The following is a 24,210-nucleotide window of genomic DNA, read 5'->3' on the forward strand; positions in this document are numbered from 1 at the left end:
GTATTTTTTTCAAGTTGAATTCCCAGATATTTGGTTGCTGTTTTCCATTTGATGGTAGTATGAAATATGCTTACTGAGCTAAGGTAAATTTTTTTCTTGTAAATAGAATCGCCGCACTTTTTTTCTGCGTTTACGTCAATTCTTCATTTCTTAAACCACAATTCAAGATCATTAGCTGCATTTTATAGGCTATTAGTTTTGGACTGAGTGATCTGTTAAGAATGGCTGTGTCAGCTTCATAATAAGCGGTTGTGCTGGGATTAATACGAGGGATATCAGCCCTATAAATGAAGAAAGCAAGGAACCTTGTGGAACGCCTGTTGTAATTTTACGTTTAGAGGACCTACGGCCTTATATTTTAACTTTGAATTTTCTGTCCTTTAGGAAAGATCTGATAAGTAGGATCAAATTTAATTGGAAATTTCGTTGTTATTAGCTTATAGAAGCCTTTAAGCCATACTTTATCAAATGCTTTGGCAATGTCAAGGAAAATTACACAAGTTTGTTTTTTCCAGTTGAATCCGTACGAGATATATTCCACGATTCTCTGGACCTGTACGGTGGTTTGGACGGAATCCAAACTGTTCCTCTGGAAAGATGTTGTTGGATGCTTCTTGCAGTCTTGTTAGAATAATTTTTTCTGATAGCTTTCTGAGACAGGAGAGAGAGAGAGAGAGAGGAGGCTAATTGGTGGGTAGTTTTCAGGAAATTTCAAATCTTTTCCCGGTTTGGGAATTAAAATTATATCTGCTGTTTTCCATCTAGTTGGAAAGTAGCTGAGCATTGCATTTGCAGTAGCAACTATATGCATGATGGCTTTTTTTGAGGGAGACATTGAATAACTTCGTTTATGATTCCATCAGGGCCAGGAGCCTTTTTTATTACTGAATTTTTTGGTGATTCCGCCGACTTCGGCTGGGGAGGTTAGGCGCATGTTCATTTGATGAATACGGTGATCCAGAGTCGACGTACTTGTCGATGCACTTTGGAAATGAAGTCTGCAAAAGTATAGTTGGGGCTGAACTGCATTTCAAGACTGTCTGCGAATGCTTCCGCTTTTTCATCGTCACGATATACAATACCACGCTCGTCATGCATTAGTGGAACATAATTTGGTGTTTTGAGGAAGGATCTGAAAAATTTCCATAGAGATTGGTCATCCGGTTGTATGGATCGGAGCGTGTTGTCCCAGTGTTGGTTGCAGAAGCCTTTGATAGCATAGTGGACTAAATTAGTAGTCCTATTAAGTTCTTGACGACGGTCATGAGAAGCTAGAGTTTTATGATATTGCCGACGCATTTTGTTTTTGGTGCGAACAAGATTTCGATTTTCGAACTGGTTCGGTACGGGTTGCAACAGAACTGACTGCTGCTAGGCCCAATAGAATTTGCTTTTCTAGGTTTAGTACATCAGCTTAGATTTCATCTTTCGATGAAATAGATGGTACTGGACCAATAAGATTTTTATAGGAAGCTGAGTCCAGTTTGTGATGGTTGGATTACTCATAGTTTCTTTTGGTACAACACCAACTGAAGTAGAACTGGGTTGTGGTCCGAGCTAAGAGCATTAATCGTTATCTGATATTGGTAAGGAACATTTTTGAGGATGACAGTCTAGAACATCTGGTCGCTCAATCGCTCCGTAATATTGTGGGTTCGAGCGGACCTGCGACTACAATATTTCTTTTAATAGCAAAATCATTTAGAATTTTACCATTTTGGTCAGTAACTTTGCTGTTCCAAGCCATGCGTTTTGAATTTAAGTCGCCAGCCATTATTACTGCCTCGTTGGTATCCAATAGCTGTGAAAGACCCGAAATAGAACTCTGTTTGTTTAGAGAGATGTACACAGAATGAATTTCGAGACTGCTTGTATTGGTCGAATGAATTTGTAGACCAGTAACCTCTAAGGGTGTGAATGAAGGAATTTTCATTTCATTAAAGCTTAGTTGTCTTTTAATTAATTAATAAAAATGGCTGTTCCTTCACCTGGCATCAGTTCTATCATTTCGAAAAAAATAATTTTTGACTCTTGAATTGTCGGATGGGTGCAGGTGAATTTCGTTTATTAGCAGCATGTCAATATCTAATCGAGAAACAAACTCTTGCAGTTCATACATATGTTAAGAATGCCATTAGTGTTCCAATAAGCAATCTGTAGCGAGTTATTAGTATCAATTGTGTTACTCATAGCTGAGTGTAGAGAAAATAATTTGTGTGTGTTTCATAAATCTGCTTGTCGAATCTTGAGTAGGGTTTGTTTTGCTATTCAATCAGCATTTCACCTAGGATGGCTGTCATCACGGCAGACTATTGGGGTTAGATGGGATATGATGACCAGGGGACACAGGTGTCATATTTACTGCATCAGAAACGGATTTATTCTCGGAGACTGAGGAAGTTCCTGATTGAGATGTAGCTGGTATGGAATTATTTGGTACAGTCAGAGAACTGGAGTCGCTGACCTTCTTTGCTATCTTTTGATTAATTGGGTGTTGCGTACAACCTTTATAATTAGCTGGATAAGGACCGCTACAATTGGCACACTTTGCTGGTGGTGTACGCAGCTTCTCCCAAGAAGCCGGGGGATGTTTATCTCCACACTTGGGGCAGCAGAACTCTGCGCGTGTCCGTATTTTTGACATCGTTGGCATTGACTGATGATGCTTTTCTACGTAGGTATTTTGATCATCAAATCACTGTTTTTAAATTGTATATTTCATGTCTGTCCTTATTAATACTAGAACTAACGGCATTTGACATTTATCTCCCCCCTGTACATTCTTGATAAATCTATGGGTTCAAAGCCCTGTTTCCTCAAACCTGCTGTCACTTCTTCGGTAGTTATGGATTCAATAATTCCTCTTATTACGATCCTTGAGTTTTAATCACTTTTTAGGCAAAATATGCGGTAAGTGATCAAGAATTCATCAAATAGTTTTGTTAATACTCTGACTCCGGCTGAATGCGGACATCCTCTGCCGTGTGTTTTTGCAGTAGTAAATTTGATGTTATTATTTTTCATGATGCAGGCTAGTTCCGGACATTTTTTTTCAGATCTGAGAATAACTAGAGGGATACGCTCTGCTTATGTTAATCGAAGCACCCATTGGTGCAACAGATTCATTGGACCTTTCTTTTTTTCCTATTTACTACTTGAGATTCTTCCGATTTCTCTTCAGAATCTAACTGGAGGTCTTGTAAGGACTGCGGTTGTTGAAAGTCAATGTTAGTAGGACTGTACGTTGTGTCTGCATTAACTGGGGACTTAATGAGTTTCAGTCTGCCTGGGCATCTTGTTTCGAGCCCCAATCCTATCTTTCTGAGCAATGTGAGCAATTGATTATTATGAAGCTTTGCTAATGATAACTCTTCCATTGTTTCCGAAATTTAAACATTTAAATTTAGACAGAAATAAAAGAAGATGAATTAAAGGAAAGGAATACTTACAGCAATCGACTTTCCTTCTATTCATCGATATCATTATATCAGAACCTAGATTCAATTAGCAGGTATCACTATGATACACCAATAAACTTAAAGGCACTCTTCAATCTACCTTCTTCACACCGACTAATGAAACATTCATATCCCATAATCAGAATGTACCTACCATCATCTCCCAGAATCAGGGAAATATGCAACCTTCTCCATTACCGAGATTTTATGTGTTTTAAGTAGTGCATATCTCATAATCAGAACCTACCAACATAATAATTTGTGAGTTCAAGTCTCTCATCATCGGCCTATGGAGTAGAAAAGGTGCTGAGATTCAGCAGATAGTAGACGAGGAAGATAAAAAGATTGGGATGTATAGTAGTAGAGTAGAGAAAGAGTCCTCAGCTGACCAGTTTTGGCTGTTGACTCCCCGGGGGCTTCTAAAATGGTCGTTGACTTTTCACTTTTAAAAAGGACAAATCCTAAAAGGAAAAATAAAAGAGACTAAGCAAAACTTAACAAGAGTAAATATATATCAGAAGGACCATGAGGAGGACATTGCTAGAGAAGAAATAGATTTTCAGAGAAACAAAAAGGAGTGGTAAGACCGGTGAACAAGAAAGGAGATGACCTGGCCCGGAAGACCCCGCCCTGAAAAGGGCTAGGACCACCTCGATGTTGGCCTTCGCAGTCCGGGTTTGTTCAGGTCAACCCCAACCTAGGGAGAGAAAACCTTAAACTGGGAGTAGAGAACTGAAAAAAGCTATGACATAGATGCTGGTTTAGAAGGGGGGCGAAAAGCAGTGGTTATAAGTGTATACACACTTGGATTCCTCCCTGTGTGATCTGGCAAATGGTTGGTGGCCTGCTGCACCATCTCCTTAGGAACCGCTCTTCGCCCAGTAAGTACCTCTCCTGCTCCAAGAAACGGCGGAGAGACAGTTCCTAATTCGGAGATAGATGCGGTCTTCCTCGATAAGATGTTTTTTCCTGATTTTCCAAATGTGATGTTTTATCACATTAATTAGGAAGATCAGGTATTTTTTGTTTTTGGTTACTGGGGGGGGGGGGGGAACTGTAGTAGGACTACTTCAGCGAAAGTGGGTACCGGGATCGCAAGCACCTCAGCCAGCCTTTGCCAAACGTGCACCTCGTTTGTAGAGCATCCTGTAGGGCACCTCGGACGTCGCAAAAGAGATTGCATGGTCGTGAGCGGTAACCTGACTTAACCAATTTCACCGGGAGTCTGCCGTTGGCGATTCTCTGTGCCAGGTCCCGGTGAAATGGTTGTCCCCAGCTGTTTTTAATGTGGGTGAAGAGCACCTCTTCGTTTGTGCCCAGATCGGGCATTTTTTCCCCAGTCAAAAGTATCAAACAGTCTCCAATGTCATCTAGTTAATATTGGGAATATAGTTCCCAATCTCCTAGAATCAGAGAGATATGCTACATTACCTTATAGTCTTTATGAGGACTGGCTTAAACGGGCGAAGCAAGAATGCTTTTCATCTTCCCCGTTATCTGTAGAGGACAGTGTAGGGATAAGTGTTATTGAGCTATTAAAGCTCTGATCATGGCAGGAGGGCAACAGCAATAGCCGAACCTCAGTTAGAACTTCATTGGCTACAGCACTGCCATTCATTCATTTTGGTTGTATAAAGTTGTTGTTCAGGATTAGGATCCATTTCTTGCAAGACTGCTGTAATTGCTGGACAGGTAAAGACGTGAGTGGGTGTCATTTCAGTATTGGGGCAGTTGTTGCAGTTTCTATATGTTCTCGTGTCATCTGTATTGATCTTCATTCCTCTATAACGTCCTGTTCGTAGTCTTGCTATTGTGGTGGAGGTCTTTCTGTCTGCATTCATTTCTCGAATTTGATGTTGTATCACTGATTTCAGTGGAATTAGTTTAGCTTTTGCTAGTGCATTGGCATCGGCAAGAGTTATGTGAGTTTCTTGGTTGAGTTCTCTGGCCTCTTTTGTTAATTAATCAGCTGATTCATTATAATCAATGCCTACATGAGCAGGAATCCATTGTAAAATGCAACTTTTCCCTAAACACTTTAATTGATTTAAAAGTTTATGGATGTCTTGTGTGAGCTTGGTATTGCCATTTTTGATTGCCTCCATAGCTGATCTTGAGTCACTGTAAATTATAATTCCTTCAGATTGTTGAGATGATGATAGTTTTAAGTAGACTACAAGTGCTTTATTTATTGCGTAGAGATTGTTGAGATGATGATAGTTTTAAGTAGACTACAAGTGCTTTATTTATTGCGTAGAGATTGTTGAGATGATGATAGTTTTAAGTAGACTACAAGTGCTTTATTTATTGCGTAGAGATTGTTGAGATGATGATAGTTTTAAGTAGACTACAAGTGCTCTATTTATTGCGTAGAGTTCGCTGGTAAAATTGGAAGCGATTCTCCCAGATCCAACTTTTATTGAAAGTTTTTTTCGGGAGTAGGAGGAGAACACCAGCGCCTCCATTAATCATATTGGTGTCTGACGATCCATCGGTATAACAAATAACCTCTTTGGAGGATGAAAGAAGGTTGATAGTATTTAGGCCTTTTTCTTTGAGCATTTCGTTTGGTTCTTTTTTTGTACAGAGTTTGGTGAGGTTTAGATTTATGGAGGTATTTGAAGGTAAAGGACTGGAAAATAGAGGTTCTTTGTTTATGTGGGCATTTAGCTGATCAAGATCTATTCCTTTCCTGATAGTATCATCATATTGTAAAGCTGATGATCTGTGAAGTCTGCATTTTTGATTCCAATGTTCATAAGTTTTTAGGGAGATATCATCGCTTTGGTAGCTTCCGATATTATTTATGAATTTTATGGTGGCAAATTTTCGTCTGTCCTCCAGCAGGTCAAGCCCACATTCCTGTTGGGCTCTGATGTTGTTAGTGGATGAGACTGCACCAATGATAATCTTGGATGCTTTTGCTTGTATTTTGTCTAATTTTTTCTTTACTGATGAGGCCGAAGGTGACCAGATAGGTGCTGCATATTCCATTATTGGCCTTATTAGTGTGGTGTAAGTAGTTTTGAGGATTTTTGGCTTTGCACCTAAATTTGTTTCACAAAGCCTTTTCAGTATATTTAATTTTTTTAGAGCTCTGTTGGAAGTGTTAAAGATGTGTTGTGCATAATTCCTGATCAAGCGTAATTCCAAGGTATTTTGGATTTGTGACTTTTTCAATTAGCTTGTTGTTGATCATGACTTTGGAATTGTAGGAATGTCTATTTTTCCTGTCTGTACTAAAGGTGCTTAGTTTTGTTTTATCTGGGTTGATTTTGAGTTTAAGTTCATCTGATCATTTTTCTAATCCTCTCATGGATTTGTTTAGAATCTCCTCTGCGCTAGTGTGCCAGATGGCTATATCATCTGCATAGAAAGTTACTTTTGTGTCTTCTGTAAGGTAGGGATGAATGTTAATGCCATATAGAAGGAATAGTAAGGGACTGAGTACCAGCTCATGTTCTCCGCTCTTTTGATATTGCTGCATTGATTCTGACTTGGATCTTTCTTCCTCTAATGAAATCAGCAATCCAGATTAAAGCGTTTCCTCTAATTCCAACATCGTGTACTTTGTATTAATTTTTTGATCCAAACACGATCGAAAGCAGCAGTCATATCAAGGAATATGGGAGTTGTCTTTTTTGTTGGTTTTTCCTGAAATGAGTCTATTATTGTTTGGCAGAAGTAGAATAATTGATCTGTGTTGTCAAATGATGGGCTCTATAGGCAGTTTGGTAGTAGTTAATTTTTGGAAGTTTGCCTGTTCGCCAAGAGGTATTGAGAATGTCCAGAAGTTGTTCTTTGGCATTTTTTCCAAGGTGTTTGACCATATGACCAAAGATAAGATTATTACCAGGAGATTTATTAGGTGCAGTTTTCTCGATTGATGAATTTAGTTAACTTAGTGTAAATTCTTAGGAGAAGATGTCATTAGTTTGGTATGTTTTAGTATTTTCCTTGTGAGTTTATTGAGGGTCTTGTCCTCTCTGTTTTACTGAAGTTTGGAGTTGTTTGAATAGGTTTTTGCCAGTGTGTTTGCAATTTCTTGATCTGTAATAGCTTGTTTCCCAGCATTTACGATGAAGTTTGTTTTCTGTTGGTTCTCTTTTTTGATATTGTTGTCTAGGATTCTAATAATGTTCCAGTGTTGGCTGTCTTTTCTTGGATCCAGGTTACTGCAAAGCTCTACCCATTTCTCTTGTTTGCACTTCCAAATTTCCTGCTCTATTTTGTGTGTTATGTCCATTAATTTCTTTCCGTATTCATCAGTTTTATTAATTCTGAATTTTTTCTTGATATTGTCGCTTTCTGTAATCATTGAATCAATATTGTAATCTTTCCAGTATGGTATCCAGGTATTTTTCCGTTTGCCTCTTGGTATTGTTGCTTTGGCAGCTTTACTGATGTGTGAAGTAAGGATTTGTTATTTTCTGTCGAGGTTTCCAGAGACAGGTTCATCTTGACAGAGGCTCTCCAAGGTTTGAGTAAACCTTGTCTAGTCTGCTTTTCTGAAGTTCCATGTCCTTTTGACTCGCTGTTCTTGATCAATCTTGAAATTTAGTGTTGTTATTATGGGTCTGTGATCACTGATGGCATTTCAAAAATTTTTCATTGTGCATTTGATGCAATGCTATAATTAATAGCTGTGATGTCAATAGCAGATTCAGTTCCCGTAGTTTTAGAGAGATAGGTGCTCTGTCCATTGTTAATTGTTGTGAGTTCCAAATCTGCAAAGAGGTCTTCCAATTGTTGATCTTTATGGTCTAAATCGGGGGAGCCCTACGTTGGGCGTTTTGCATTTAGGTCACCAAGTATAATGGTTGCATTATTTGGAGATAGCAGAATCTTAAATAACAAACTAATGAAATATTCCGAAAACTTTATTCTAGAGGTACAGAATGGATTTAGAAAAGGACGATCATGTATAGACCCAGCCTTTTGCCTAAAATTAATAATAGAGAAAAGAAGAGAATATAATTTAGAAACACATATTGCATTTATTGACTTTGTAAAAGCATCTGACAAAGTTAAAAGAAACATTATTTAACATATTAAAAGAAAGGCAAATACCAAATAATATCCTAAAAGCTATCACAAGTATATATGAAAATAATCAAATACAAATAAGATTAAATCACGAGCTATCATATACAAGAGAGATAAACCAAGGGGTCCGAGAGGGATGTCCCCTCTCAGCAACTCTTTATAATATCTACTTAAATGAAATAATAATAAAATGGAGTAAAAATTTACATCAAGGAATTAAACTTTCACCTACAGTTAACTTAAACACTCTCCTCTTTGCAGACGACCAAATAATAATTACAAATTCTGAAGATAAGTTACAGAAAGTTATTTTAAATCTAAATGAGATATCCAAAGATTATGGTATGATAATATCAACGAAAAAAGCAAAAACTATGGCATTTAAAGGACAAGATCAAGCAAGAACTAAGATAGTAATAGATAACAAGATCTTAGAACAGGTGAATTCATTTAACTACCTAGGATGTATGATCACATACGAAAATGAAAAAGATATAAACGTAAAAATTGCAAAATATTTAAAAATAACAGGTGTAATTAACTCTATATTTAAACCAAACCTAGTTCAAAAACAAACCAGGCTATACAATACATTAGCCTTACCGGTCTTAGATCACAAAAGAAACGAAGATATTATGAAAGAATTAAATCACGTACCAGTAATAGAAAAAAATTAAAATATATAAACATAAATGGATGGAACACGTTCAAAGAATGAAAACAGAAAGATTACCAAAACGAGCCTTAAAGTATAAGCCATTGGGGAAAAGAAAACCAGGACGTCCTCTTCAAGGATTCAACGATGACTTCTAAGGCCGTAACAGGCCATGCTAGGCCTAAATCCTTGATACGTATGATGACGATGACTTAGCTTTTCAATGATGTCTGTATCAATATTTGTATTATCAGGATGGTAGACGTTTATGATTGAAATAGAATGGTTTGGTAGATGTATTTCAACAGCTTGAGCTTCCGTCGAACTGTTATTATTTAAATATTGATTTCTTTGAATTTGATTTCTGGGGTCTTCAAAAGGATAGCAAGCCCGCCACCTGCTCTTTCCTCTCTATTCTTCCTAAGAACTGTGTATCCTTTGTTGAAGTTCAGATTTTTGTTTAGTTTTGTTTCTTGTAGACAAGCTATATGGATATCGTTCTTGTAAAGCATGTATTTAAGTTCATTCATTTTTCTCTGAGTACCGTTGATATTGAGTTGCAAAATGTTAATATGAGCCCTCGTAGCATATTTATCATCAGGAGCCCGGACTGCAGCCCCAGACGCGTCGGCTGCCTCGGACGCAGTAGCATTGGTTGATATATTTTTATCACTCTTCATTAGAAAATGGACCGTTTCCACGTTAGTCACCTTGAAATCGGACCATAAGAAATTTGGTCAAGAGCGTCAGTGGTCCAGGGGGGGGCGCGAGGAGGTGTAGTCGGACTTCTTCCCCCCTTATTAACAGAATATATCGGAGATATATTCTGTTAATATATCGGAAATGTATTAGAAGTGTTGATCCTAGCATACACCAGCAGATTTAGCCAGTCTGTATGCAACTGCATACCGAATGCAATTATTTAAGGTTTATTTTTTAAATATATTTTGATTAAATTTTCCAGTTTGTTCACTGATAAATACACTACTGCGGGCAGAATATAAACTGAAATCGAATTTCTGTGGGATATATATTAAAAAACAAACTGAAATTCCATATAGTTTAACATACAGGGTTTTTATAAAATAACGTCAAGTGTTCAGAGCCCTCTAGCGAGTAATGTATTAGACGAAACACACCGATATTCGGTAGGTGGAACATGGGGATTCGATTTAACGAAAAAAAAGTACCAAAAGTCGTCAACAGGGGAAATTTTGGCGCTGCCAAATTAATTTTAGTAGGTATGGCAAATGAGAGATAGCACACATCAATTTCATGACGTTTATTGTTAATTACAAATGAGGTTCAATATGACCACCATTCTGATGTTCCAGGAACTGCATACGGTGCACGACATTTTCCACAGTGGCTTGCAACATATCGGAATTAATTTGTCTCACGTGTAACGTTATTCGATCTTTCAAAGTTGGAATATCGGGTACATGTCCTTGATACACAATGCTTTTAAGAAATCCCCACAGCCAAAAGTCACAAGAATTGAGATCAGGCGATCTCCGTGGCCATGGCGTGGGAAATCCACGACTAATGATTCTTCAATGAATCATTAGTCGTGAATGAATTCTTCAATGAATCATTTGCGACAACATTTCTCTGAAATGTTGTCGCAAAACACGCTGTACCTGAAGTCCGATATGGGGTGGTGCACCATCTTGCATGAAGATGGTCGAATCGAGACATCCTCTTTGCTGCAGTTGTGGAACCACAAAGTTCTATAGCATATTGGCATACCTGTTAGCATTGACGGAACAGGTCACTGGTCCATTTTGGCGATTTTCCTCATAAAAGTATGAACCGATGATAAAAGATGCCGTAAATCCGCACCACGCTGTGACTTTAGGCGAGTGGATAGGCACATGTGTGGATTAGTTGCAGCCCAAATGCGACAGTTGCGTGTGTTAGTATCGCCGTTCAAATAAAAGTGCGCTTCGTCACTCCATAAAATCTGCCACGGCCATGCATCATCCACTTCCATGCGCGCTAAAAATCTCAAAGATAAGTCGATTCGTGTGGTCGCATCACCAGGGCGCAATTCTTGAACATGACTGATTTTATAGGGGTAAAACTTCAACATCTGATGTAGGATTTTCCACACCCTTGTGTATGCGATATCCGTTTGCCGGGATATTGCTCGTGCACTGCTGGTACCCTGCACATTCGTCATCTCATGTTCCACAATAGCAGTTTCAACTTGTTATTGATTGGTTTGCGTGCCCTGCCTACCTGCACTACTAGAGTTCCAGTAGTTTCAAATCGCCGAATCAGTTTCATAAGTTTGTTACGCTAATCGGTCCTTTTCGTAAATTTTTCATACGCCGAAAATCATGAAGACAAGCACTGGCATTATTGTTCCGCTGATAATACAAAGCACGCTCACGTAATGTAAGGCATCGAAAAGCAGTTCGTCTACCAATGATAAGAAATCTCACAGGCTTTCCTTTTGCTTTCATGATCGCTAACAAGAAACGCGATAATGCAAATGAATGCATTTTTTCGGTAAACAGCGGCAAAATGTTCCCTGTTGGCGAATTTTGGTAGTTTTTTTTCGTTAAATCGAAACCCCATGTTCCACTGTGTACGTCTACTGAATATTGGTGTGTTTCTTCCAATACATTACTCGTTAGAGGGCTCTGAACACTTGACAGTTATTTTATAATCACTGTATTTAGCGCCCTCTATCTCATATCTCGCCTTTCTCTGACAATAATTACTGACCAAATCTGTGTGTAGAACTTTGTTATAGTACTAAAATAAACAGTAATAAAAAATACAGAATTTCCAGCTTAACTCTTTATTCGGCTTATGACGGTACTCGTCCAGATTGATCATTTAATAACTATCAGTAAATCTCAAAGAAATAGCTATTTAGGATATGAAATAACAATCAAACGTTACGAAATCATTTTCTAACAGAGTGTAGCATGTTATAGAGCTTGGTCCACCTTGCTACGAGTTGCCCTGAGTACGAAGGTTTGCATACTTATTATTTTCATTTGTGAGTTAGTTAATTAAAATTTATGCAAAGCAAAATAAAATCATAATTTAAGAATTCCAAGGAAATAAAAGGCTCGATATTTACAAAGATACACAGCGCTAGAATATATTTTATTGCATGATATAACACAGTGTATGAATTCTGGGTCAGTGTTCAGTCTACCACCTTATATCACAAATATATAGGAGTTATCTGCAGTTGTATAGTGATTAGCAATATAATACAATAGAGTGAGTAGGTGTTTACACCGACTTTTTACATATCAAAGGATATTAATAGTCTTCAATCGTAATACTGGTTTGTCTTTGGGAGGGGAAAAATTTTGACAATACAAGATATCCCGGATATCTTGTATTGTCAAACATTTAGCGAAGGAGGAGGGACAATTGGAGTTGGATAATACGTAGCTAACACCAACTTTTATTTGCAGATGTGGTTCCCGTACAGCCAGATTTGACACAGAATGCATTGAACGCTCATCCTCATCTAAACGGCGATTACAATTCAGAGAAGGCTGTTCTTAACGGTTTAGGATCAAGTCATATCACTGCACTGCTTTCTCATCATCCTCCTAGATATCCTCATAACCTACCTCCTAGTCCGGCACAAAGTCGCGTTCCTTTAATTGATCCCCAACGATCCCGCACTCCTAGTTCCTCTGACAAACCTCCCAGATCGGAATCTCCAATGTCTTTAGGAACACCGTCATCTGGTAAGTATTGGCTTTTGTACCAAGATTCACTTTACTGTAATTCTTTAAAGTTATATAGACATGGCTTAGCCTAGTGTAATTTATACGGTTTAAAAATTATCCAAGTGAAAAGCTGATGCAGTTGGTTTTGACATATGCAACCTTCTTTATGAGCTATTTGAAAAGAGGATAAAGGGTTTCCTTAGAAACTAACCCACTAGCCCAAGCGATGTATTTCCAAACTTTTCATTTAGACATTGCTTCTAGTTGATGCATTTCTAAATCTGTTTTTCTGAAAAAGTATAGAAATCATGAAAATTGCTATGTAGTCATTTTTCAGTTGTTTTTTTTATATCACCTAACAGATGAACAGAATACTGTGTTTTGAATATTATGTTAAATAGTGATTAAAATATTAAATGAATCCTAACGCATTTTATTTTGCAAATGGAGTAGGCAGAACTCCTTTAGCCCTAACTTTTATAAATCAATAGACAGCAAGTCTTTCCCCTCATCACCAGTAGTTGAGTTCAGGGCTGTTGATGGTTTTAACTATGCGAGAAACAGAGTGGTAGGCAATGACTGCCATGTCGTGTTCCTAAACCCCAACTGATATTATTGTCTAAACTAGAGTGTGTGTATGCTACGTTCCATTTTTTGGAATTATGCAGTTAAAAACGGAGCTTCTGGGAAAGAGAAATCCTGCTTTCAGTTAAGCATTGATCCTGATTGACTTGACTAACTGGATTAATTAGTCAAACTTTGATCCTGGATCAAAGTTTGACTAACTAGGGAACAGGCAGTTGTGGGAAGAGTAGGTAGAAACTTTTTAGCCAATCTTCATCCTTAGCGGTCACCGATACCTGAGCCCATAGCTACCAACGATTTCAAAGGCAGGAGTACGGCTGACAGCTACCGCCATCTGGCGATCCAGTTGTGTGAAACAGTGAAGTCTATGTTCGATTTTTTGATATGCAGGGTCATAAACTTTTTCATGAAGAGAGAAAAACCTTCTTGCCCATCAAAAATGGATTAATTTGGGAACTGGATGAAGAAGACGGCCATAAATAAAGTTCCTCTATTCAGCGATTATCAAGCAAAACAGTCGGGCAGATGCATTAATGTTAAGAACCTGATAATTGCCTTTCCTTTGAATTTATACTCCATTTTTTTTTCGTAAAAAAAATTTTTTTTAAAAAAATTTAGTTTATCGACAAGTTACTAGTTTATCAAATTACTCTCTCTCCTTTTTTATAGTTTGGTTAAAATTCATGTGAGAGATATGGCATTCATGCATATTGAAAATTCTCTTGGTTTTTTTTATATCAGTAATTTTTATGGTCCTGCGAGTTGGTGTATTTTATGTAAGTTGTTTATTTAAAAACAATAAGTATTCACGAAGTCCGTTTAATACGTTCAGGATTTAATTTTCTAATTCGTCTGTCTCCTTTTTGCTGGTAGTGAGCAGGGGCGAATGCTGGTTTTGAAATTCACGCTTGCTGTAGTTATCATTCAGGGAGTGAAAGGTGTGATTGAAGTCTGATTAGCGCAATAATGAATTACTGACCATTCAAAACTATATATTTAGAAATCTACGTACAGTTTGTCATACAAATGCAACATTTATTTTACAAATGATATTCTATTCTTTTTCAATTTAGTTACTTGAATACAAATTCTACCCTACGGGTCTTCTTTATGAACTGGTCAATAACATCGTCATAAAAAGTTTGTTGTAACTTAATTTTCCCAAGCAACGCGCACACTTGTAAAGGCTGGCTGAAGCTCACTGGCTAGAGCTACTTTGACTTCGTATGGCCTTATGTTTAAGACGACGCGAAGGAAGCGGAATTGGCTATGCGCGCGCATGAAATCACAGTGCTGCTGCGAGGACCTGGAAGCTCCTACAACCGAGCAAGCCAAGGTAGCTTTGACTAGACGAGCAAGCATCGGCCTTCGATGCATAACGCAAAGCTCAATTATCGCCGGGCAAGCTTAAGACGTCTTCTGTCTACAAAATAAAAGCCTAAATAGAATGCTTATAAATGCATGCATTTATTAAGAAATAAATATTATTTCTTTCTCAAGTTATGAGCTTGCATAGCAAGCATGGAGAATTCGCCACCGGTAGTGAGCCGTGACTTGAACATCGTTTCTGCTTCTTGCATTTCATTAATATAAATTTACATTAATTTTTTTCAATCATTTTCATCGATAGAAAACGGCGAATTTGACGATTTGCCCATTTATATTGTTTACACCACACTAACCCATTCATTTTAGTTTTATTAATTGTTCTTTTTGACAATATGCCTTTCCCGTTTAGAAAAACATACAAAACCGTTAGCGAAATGCAAATTTATATTCCTTTTAAAATACTCGTACATCGAGCGCCCTCTTTTATCATTATTTTAGTTTTATGTGTACCACGATATTTTTCCAAATGTTATCAATTAATAAGATTTCAACTGATAACTCTTTTTGAATGTTTAAGTAAATATTCTGAAATTCTTATAAGAAAATATCGAGGTTTATTTCTTTTGATATATTTGTTTCTTTAGTATTAAAATCAACGTTCGGATAAGTGATTTTCTTGCACTAGAGTTGGATAATATACATTGAACTCAAGACAATACGGCAGGGAAATTTACTGGTACAGATTCTGGATTAAAAGATATGTTCCAGACATTAATACCATCACTTAATCTTCTGGTTTGCAGTACATTATACGAGAAAAAAAATAGTAAAACTTGTAAAAAAATAGGCTTATTTATTTGAGGGAAAAATTTTTTGTTAGAATTTTAATTTAATTATAATAAATTAGCTTTCGATAGTAATAGATCAATCGTGGCGTCAGTTCATTTTTTTTATAACGATGACGTCACTATAATAATATCATTGTGAAACGTACTTGATGATTTCCTGGCATTATTTCTACACTTGTCTAAGTCGTCATGGATAACGCAAGACCGGAAGTTTTAAACTTCATTTATAAGAATTTTTATGTAAAAAATTAAAAATAAATAAAAAATGCTTGGATCAATATCGGCATGTTGTATTCATAATACTGATGATGATATTCATAATACTGATGATGATATTCCGCGATGAGTCTTTTGACTCCATGGAGACACCGTTAAAATAATAATAATAATAATAATAATAATTTGACACAGGTCCTTTCAGGTTACGAAGAAAGGTAAGGAGCCAAGAAAAAGTATGGGGGAAAAAGTCAGCTGACCAAGAAGATTATTATAATCATTAAGGAATAAAAAAAAAATCACGAGTTTCCCCTCTTTGATGGGCAATAGATGGCGTTGATGATGATAGTGTTGTAGTTGGAGAATTAATTAGTAGGGGAGAGGATGAGATGTATTAGCGAAGTAGAGGAGTGGGCCCTCTCACGATGAGTCCTTGGACTCCCAGGGGGGGGGTATCACGTAATAATAATATTCAGGCCATTTGACTGAGAAATCACAAAGTTGACAAGTATAAGACAGACATCATGGCTTCCTTCTGTATTTATTCCAATAAAGCCTAATCCTAGGATTATTTCTTTATTATTGGTAGGTGTCTATGTAGCATTGCAACAACGTTCTTGGGACTACAATGCTAGTAGACTGCTAAGAAAGAAATACTGTTGTAGATTCGATTCTAGTCGATGAGTACAAGAGCATCTTCCGGATTTCCAAATTATTCAATTTCTGGTACATGCAGGAACTTTTTTTCTCTCTCCCTGGAAAACCCAGGCTTTTAAACCTGCATCTCAAAATTTGACCACAAAAATCACACTTTTTCAGAAAATATGAGTGTTAGAATTTAGGATCAGAAGATGGTGGTAGTTGTCTGCCATTCTCGCGTTCCGATGACTTTGAAATTATTGATAGCTATAGTCTTAGCTATTGTGACAGCTAAGGTTGGAGATGCTACTAACCAATTTTTCAAATTAAGGCTAAGGAAGCTCCACCCACTCCCTATGGGGGAAATATAAAGGCATTAGGTGTTTTTTTTTCTGTTTTAGTAATAACAGAAAAACTTTCAGAGCAGTTGTAAGTTATTTTATCTCAAATAATGTTGTTTCTAACTTGATACCACTGTTTAGAATAGAAATTCTAAATTAAATATAATTACAAGGAAGTGAATTCTAATCATCATCATCATTATTATTTGGTACATTTCAAACTTTAAAGAGGCCAAAGGAAATAGTCATATGAAAAAAAGCATAGCCAAAGAAGTTCATTAATATCTAATATCCAGGTTTCAGAAAGAAACTTATGAGAATATAGCAAAGATGTTTCCAAAATCTCATAAAAATTCATTGTAAGTCAAGGCCCCTGCTATGTAGATGCGGTATGGAGACAACTGATTCATAAATTTACACAATGAAAATAATTATGGAATGCATTCATTTTACTTTAAAAATAACAGTAATATAATACAATAGACTTGTGTAGTTTAGTGGAGGTGGTGTTTGCATCCTCTGCGTTAGACTGCTCGAAAATAGATCAAGTCTAGTGGCTAGAGGAACTTTTTCTAAGCCTTTTTCCGATTCCCGAGTTAGTCGATCTCTGGCAAGGGCAAGAGGAATTTTTCTTCAAGAAAATTGACTATAGAACTCACCCTATTTCAGATAACAACATATCTTGTTAGGGTTAAGAACCACAAATAGCAGCACTTGTTTTCCTTTCTCTTCATCGGCTATCGCGTATAATTAATGATCATTTTGGATCAGCTATCTCTGATTGGCTACCTGCGGAGTGAACTGCTGACTGTCTCCAAAAGATGGGGCTAAAACGGTCTCGCCTACTTCCTATAAAAGAATAAAAGGCTTCGTGTGATTCTTTTTTTAGTAATGCGGTTTATTAGAAAACTTTAGAGACACATTTGGGCTCTACAATGTTCAGTAATGTACAAAGAATTTTATCAGAGCTAATCCGTCCATAAGCGTAAACAAACATTCGAGTTAAATAAATAATGAGGTTGGAAATGCAATGCGACCTCTTTTGAAATATGAAATTGAAACTCATTACATGGTCATTTTAATCACAAATATTTGTCTTTTGAATAACCAATTCCCAAATGCGTTTTAAGGGGGTGAGATTCTTTGGATTTAACTAGAACAGAAAGTTCCACAAAATTGATTGATTAATATTGAAAATATAAAGAAAATGCGATGAAGTATCATTTCTTTATCGCTTAATACGATGTTGAATTATGTTATGCTTACCCAGTCCTGACATTTTATGCTTACGGAAATGGATGTAATCTAGTCACGGCTGACTTCATCAGATCGCCCATTTCGACTATAGTCAGACCACATAACCCAAAGAAACTGTATACAACCCAAGGACTTTCTTTGATAGAAAGGAGGAACACTTTCCCATCATTTTTCTTGTTAAAAAAACTAACTATTTAATTTTTCTACCAAAGAGACAACATTAGGAAGAGACAAAAAAAAAAAAAGATGCTGTCTCTTCCTAATATGTAATTTTTTGTTGTTGTTGTTGTGATCTCAGTCACTACGATCAAATTAGTTGATCTGTTGAGATAAAACATGAAACAACAGTATTGGGTGAGTGATACAACCACTGACTTCCGTATTAAACGAGAATTCATCCTTTAAATATGCCAGATTGGTCAAAGAATCTTGCGAGGACTGTGCTAGCAAAATCTGAATAAGAATGATTCCAGCAGGGTTCAACTTGTCAAGAATACAAACCGTAATAAAATGATCATGATCGGTTGCATGTCTCTTGAGGTTTCGTACATAAGAAAATGTTATCCGAGGGCTAAACATTTAATGTGTTTTTTAATGCATTTTATATTGCCAGCAAAGGTTGGTCGATTGGTAGCGCCTCTGCTACTAATGGCTCACACAAAAAGTTAAGCAAGTTTCAGCGCGGTTAGTAGTTGGAAGGGATCAATCGTTCGATGCTGTTGGCACACTCTCCCTCGATGAGTCTGTGGACTCCCTGGAGGTGTCACATAATAATAATAATGCGTTAAATTAATGATCTAATCTGATTTAGATTGAATACGAACAGTTTACATGCTAGAGAAATATTTGCCGATAAATCGCTAATAAATTTAAAAGGACAAAACACTATCTTTTTACTATGCTTAAAATTTTCAAGTGACATAGAGGGAGTGAGGGTGGTGGATTGATGACGCTCTGGCACTTGCCAAAACAATCTCTCTGCACAATGTTCAAAACGAGATTTTATGAGATCCACAACTGTTAATGGTAAGTAAACTTAGGAGTTATTCAAGAATGTGATATAATTTCAATTAAATTCAGGCTGGCTGTTAATAATTTAAATGTTGCAATATTTAAAAGTATTTGTATACTTTAATTTTAATAAGCGAGTCCACCAATCTGTTATATCAAGTACTGTAGTATCCAACTTGTTGAATAGTATTGAATTTCTGTTTTAAAAACACGTTTTTTTTTTTTTTTTTTTTTTTTTTTTTCCTTCTTACATGGATTCCTATCACCATAAAATATTACACACACTATGGGAAGTCTGAATACTTCAGGAAATATCGACAAAAATATTTTTCGCTACGGTATGCAAAACTTTATTTTTATCGCTTGCTATAGAAGCCATTTCTGTATCACGTAAATATGACATTCGACAGCGCCATCACAAGAACCGCGTTTCGTTGCTTACTATCATTTTGATAAGATACCCCCACTACACGTTTTGCATGCATTAAATTTTCTTGCAAGTTTTGCCACTTTTTTGCGTGCATTTGCAATATTATTTTCTGACTGACCTTCCCATGTGGTAAGGTTGTCGGTATCTGTGTTTGGAATATGTGAGTAACAAAACACTTCGACATTGAAATGCATTTCCATATTTCATGATGAACAGGTTCACGTCCTGGCTCGGAGTTCGAATCAGAGCTACCCTCAGGGAACAACTCTGCATCGTCTGTAGCAGTGCTGCCAAACCTCGATACGGAATGTGTTGCGTGGGCAACTGTTACTAAGGCTGGAGGACGTGTTTCCGTTCCGTTTTCAGGTATGTAGCGCCATCTAACGGCAAAAGCCATGTTTTAATTTTTTTTTTTTTTTTGAACTGTCGGTTTTGTTATGCATTCTAATTATTTAATGTAATGCAGTTTGCTGTATGGAAATATTCAATAAAATGAGTATTGACCAGTTATCAGTGATCTCAATATTTTTAGATTATTGCAGTCTGGGTTTTCAAAGTTTTTATTTTCACATATGTTTTTTTGGATAATTGGTAGCTAACCAGCAGGGGCGCGCCAGTAGTGTCCGGCGCCTGTGTGCAAAACTTTAGTTGGCGCCCCTATCCCCCCCCTCCAATAAAAAAAGTCACTTTAAAAAAACGTTTTTTTTTTTAAAGTATTTCCTCCTCTGTGGCGCCTTTACTATCCTGGCGCCTGTGTGCGTCGCACACACATTGCACATATGGCCGGCGCGCCCCTGTTAACCAGTGATAGGCGACTATTCAGAGGGATAGCGATCATCCTATACAAAGTCAGAGCAATAATAAAATTACAAATTTTCGGGCAAAAAAAGTATACTTTTCTTGAATTATAACCGTTTAACATTTAAATTTAAAAATGTTTGTTAGTAAAAAGAAAACAAATATTCTGGAGGGTAATAAAAACAAAAGTAATAATTAGATAAAGCATGTCTGTTGTGCGTCAAATGTGTCAGAGCCTACTAAACAGCAAAACAAAACCTGGTGCATCCTCCTTCCTTCCTTCCTTCCATGGAATACAAAAATAAAACTGAAGAGTATTACATGACTATAGTAAAACTTTTTATTTTATTTTTTTTTATGTATTTGTATTATTATTATTATTTTTTTTTATATACTGAACCTGCTTTTCTGTTCTCTGGAACAGCCTTCTCTATAAAGTTATTCTCCAAGAACTCTACCTTCAGATGTTCAAAATGTACGTTTAGAATCCTAAATCTCCTAACTATTCTTTATGTAAACATGTTACTAATTTGCTATAGGTTCTGAAACTTTGTTTGGGGCTGATATTAAAGTTTCTGAGTGAGGGTGAGCAGGCAGCCTGGAGGGAAAGGATCATGTGGAATTGCAAGGCAGGTGATTGATTGATTTTAATCAGTCAGCTAGGAGTTATCATAGACAGATAGACTTGACAAAAGTGAGATCAAGAAATATTGATAACTGTAGTGACCAAATAGATTACTAGGATGAGAAAATAATGAATATATTTGTAGTGAAACAGATGATTATAGGAATTGAATAGAAAATTAAAAATCAACAAGGAAGGAAGGATATAATCCTCTCAGCACTGTAATCGAAGGAAAATTCTTTTATTTATGTGGCCAGTTAGAGGATAAATGATTGCAAAGAGGGATCTTGCTTGGATGGAGAAGATGGTTGGGTGACCAATGCAGATGATAATGGAGTATTTAATGTTCACTTTAACAGGGTATTTCATTCTGGAAAGAACTGTTTTTCTTAGGAAAAAAAAAAAAAAACTGAAGGATTTGAAAGTGAGTGCTTTGGATGTATTTGGAATACTAAGCACTTTCATTTCAACAAAAGGATTGTAGCTGCACTGACTAATTGTTCACTTGAAAGAGTTGCTGAGAAATGGAAAGAAGGTGAAATAGTGCTGTTGTGTAAAAGAGCAGTGGAAAAATGAAAGCATAATTATAAATCAGTTTGCATTTCTTTATAGGATGGTTAAAATGGTTCAGGAAAAGTTTTTATTATTATTATGTAACATCTCTAGTCAAGGGAGGGTACCTACTCTACAACTCTCAACCAACCTCAACTACCTTCATAATCTACACCAATGCCATCTACCGCTGCCCACCACCACTAGGGCAGACCCCCCCCCTCTCCAAGCTATGCCTCTGAGTTTAATGTAGCTATATGTAAAGTATTATCCATAGAAGAAAGGCCATATGGGTAGGAATATGCTGAAGGAAGTTGAGGAGACAAGGGATCTCATGATGGTGGATAGTTTTAAGTTCAAGGAACACATTGCAAAGGTGGATGAAGACAATCTAGAGGAAAACTGTAATAGTGAGAAGATATTAATCAACAGATACAAATGTTGTGGTTTTGATTTATACAATCCTGATCAGACGTTAATATCTGAACTAATATATGAAGATCTTGTTGGCTGGATTTTGTGTAGGAAAATCTGCAGAGGGTATGGGGACAGGTAACCAAGATGAGATTGCAGTATTGGATATAAGGACAGAGAGAAACAGCATCTGATCTGCAGAGTTTGAATTATACCAATTGATATACATGGTGACAAGTATTCTCCAAATGAATAATAGGGGCATTTATCAAAGGTCAGAACAATGTGGAAGCAGCAAACGTTCATTCATGGAAGTTGCACATGAATGGTGAGCAAGGCATGAGAAGTAACGTTTTTTATTTTTTTCTCATGGAAAGTGGCAGGTGCATTGTCAGGGAATGCTGAATGTGGAAATCTTTGTGGCTTCCACCCATAAAGGGTTTTATGTGTGAACCTATAGTACATTCATGCTGTGAGTGGGTTAAAGATACTTTTTTGTATTTTTATTGATTATATATATTTTTTGGTAATTTAATTTATTTTTTACCAGATCCAGAAACCCTACTCTAGAGACCAAACATGGAACTTTTTCAAGCCACTGCAAGCATCCAATAAGTAGAGTGGTGGTTTCACACCAGGCAATGAAATGCATCTTTCACCTAATAACTGAGGAAATGAACAAGTTTTGTATGAGCAAACTCCTCCATAGTCTTCTGACTCAATGCAGTGTCTAGTGATATAAGTTGATTCCAGTTAATGAGACTACCTGTTAATCAGGGCAGCAGTTTATTGGGGACAAGTTTAGAAGAACAAAATGAAAATATAACAAGAATTTGTCTCATTTATTTAGGACATAATGCCATTTAACTGGACCAGCCAGTAATCTCTGACCACATGGAGTGTTAGGTTATGTAATCACTGCATGACTCATTCAATCAGTAGAGTAGGTGTAGCCATATGGTAGCTGATCTTAGTTTTTCAGTGACTTCTCATTTGTGAAGATGAGATTGTTAGTGTAGTATGTGGAGTGATCTTATTTTGTTTTTATAATTTTAGACCCATACAAAGATGCCAAGAAAAGATATAACACTGCTAACAAAATTGATTTATTTAAATTAAAAAAACTGGTATCACCAATTAACTAAGATGACTGGAGTACCAAAATCTGTAATCTCATGCTTGATACAGGAGCAAGAGAAACCTGAATGATAGGTACTGTGAAAAAGATGGGGGGGGCCTGAAAAGTTCTGATAATCACCATGAAAGAATTGAGATAGAACCATGTAACTTACAGCTTCTACATATTCCCCACGAAGTGTTGTACACTTTGCAATGCTGCTGCATCATTTACAATCCTTTGAGGAAAAAAGTTTTTTTTTTCCCTTCTTGCACAAACCATATCATTTTTGTTCTCTGTTTATCAGAACTTTCCAGCCCCCCCATATATATATACACATACTCCTTCCAGAGAAGCCTAAGGTCACAAACAACACTTAAGTAGTTCTTTAATAATTGTTTGTTGTCTATTATGATACCCAGCACAAGATTTAAGATGACTATGGCCCCTTGGCTAACCTTTTAAAGAGGCTTGCTCTTTATTGAGTAAATTTTAGATTATAAGGCAGAGGTCCTAAGCTGTAACTTGTCTGTCTTATGCATAAATTGAAGGCACCACTATATTGCCTTTTGGAAACTTCAAGTGGTAAAAACCATATTTATATTCCAAAACAAAGTTCAGCATGCTTTTCTTGCTTCTTTTACCATATACGAGGGTGGTCTGAAAAGTTCTTGGCCTAACAATGAAAAAAACGAATTTATAATTTCAAAATAATTTTTATTTTTCAACATAATCTCCCTTAAGACTAATACATTTATTCCAGCGATGCTCCAGCGTTATTATCCTGGCCCTGTAGTGGTTCTCAGTAAGATCTGCAAAATACCCCTCTACAGTTGCAATCACCTCTTGATTCAAAGAAAAACGCTGACCAGTGAGGAAGAGTTTTAGTTTTGGGAAGAGATAGAAGTCGGAGGGAGCCAAATCTGGGGAATAGGCGGGGATTGTCCAACAATTCATAGTGGATCCTTTAATTTAACAAATTGCCAACAATAGGACATGATAATGTCCTGCCCACAAATGGTGAAAGATGATTTTTTTTCCATCTGCAAAGCGGGTTTTCTCATGAATTTTTTCATCTAGTCTGGTTAAAAGATCGGAATAATATTCCCTGGTTATTGTTTTAACCTTTTCAAGATAATTAATAAACAAAATGCCTTTAGCATCCCAAAACACTGATGGCAT

The 24,210-nt window shown here is 36.7% G+C and overlaps 1 protein-coding gene across 1 annotated transcript in view; it reads left to right on the top strand.

Moving 5' to 3' along the window:
- The window catches only part of LOC150099279 (netrin receptor UNC5C-like), a 189,794-nt gene that overhangs the window by 117,669 nt on the left and 47,915 nt on the right, over positions 1-24,210 (top strand). The window contains exons 8-9 of the mRNA XM_090404301.1: positions 12,603-12,884; positions 19,739-19,888. Of these exons, the coding sequence (XP_090260427.1) occupies positions 12,603-12,884; positions 19,739-19,888 (432 nt within the window). The remainder of the gene's footprint in view (positions 1-12,602; positions 12,885-19,738; positions 19,889-24,210) is intronic.

This window comes from Typopeltis vanoorti, chromosome 14, assembly GCF_054136105.1.
Source record: "Typopeltis vanoorti isolate ZY-2024b chromosome 14, IOZ_Tvanoo_1.0, whole genome shotgun sequence".
NCBI lineage: Eukaryota > Metazoa > Arthropoda > Arachnida > Uropygi > Thelyphonidae > Typopeltis > Typopeltis vanoorti.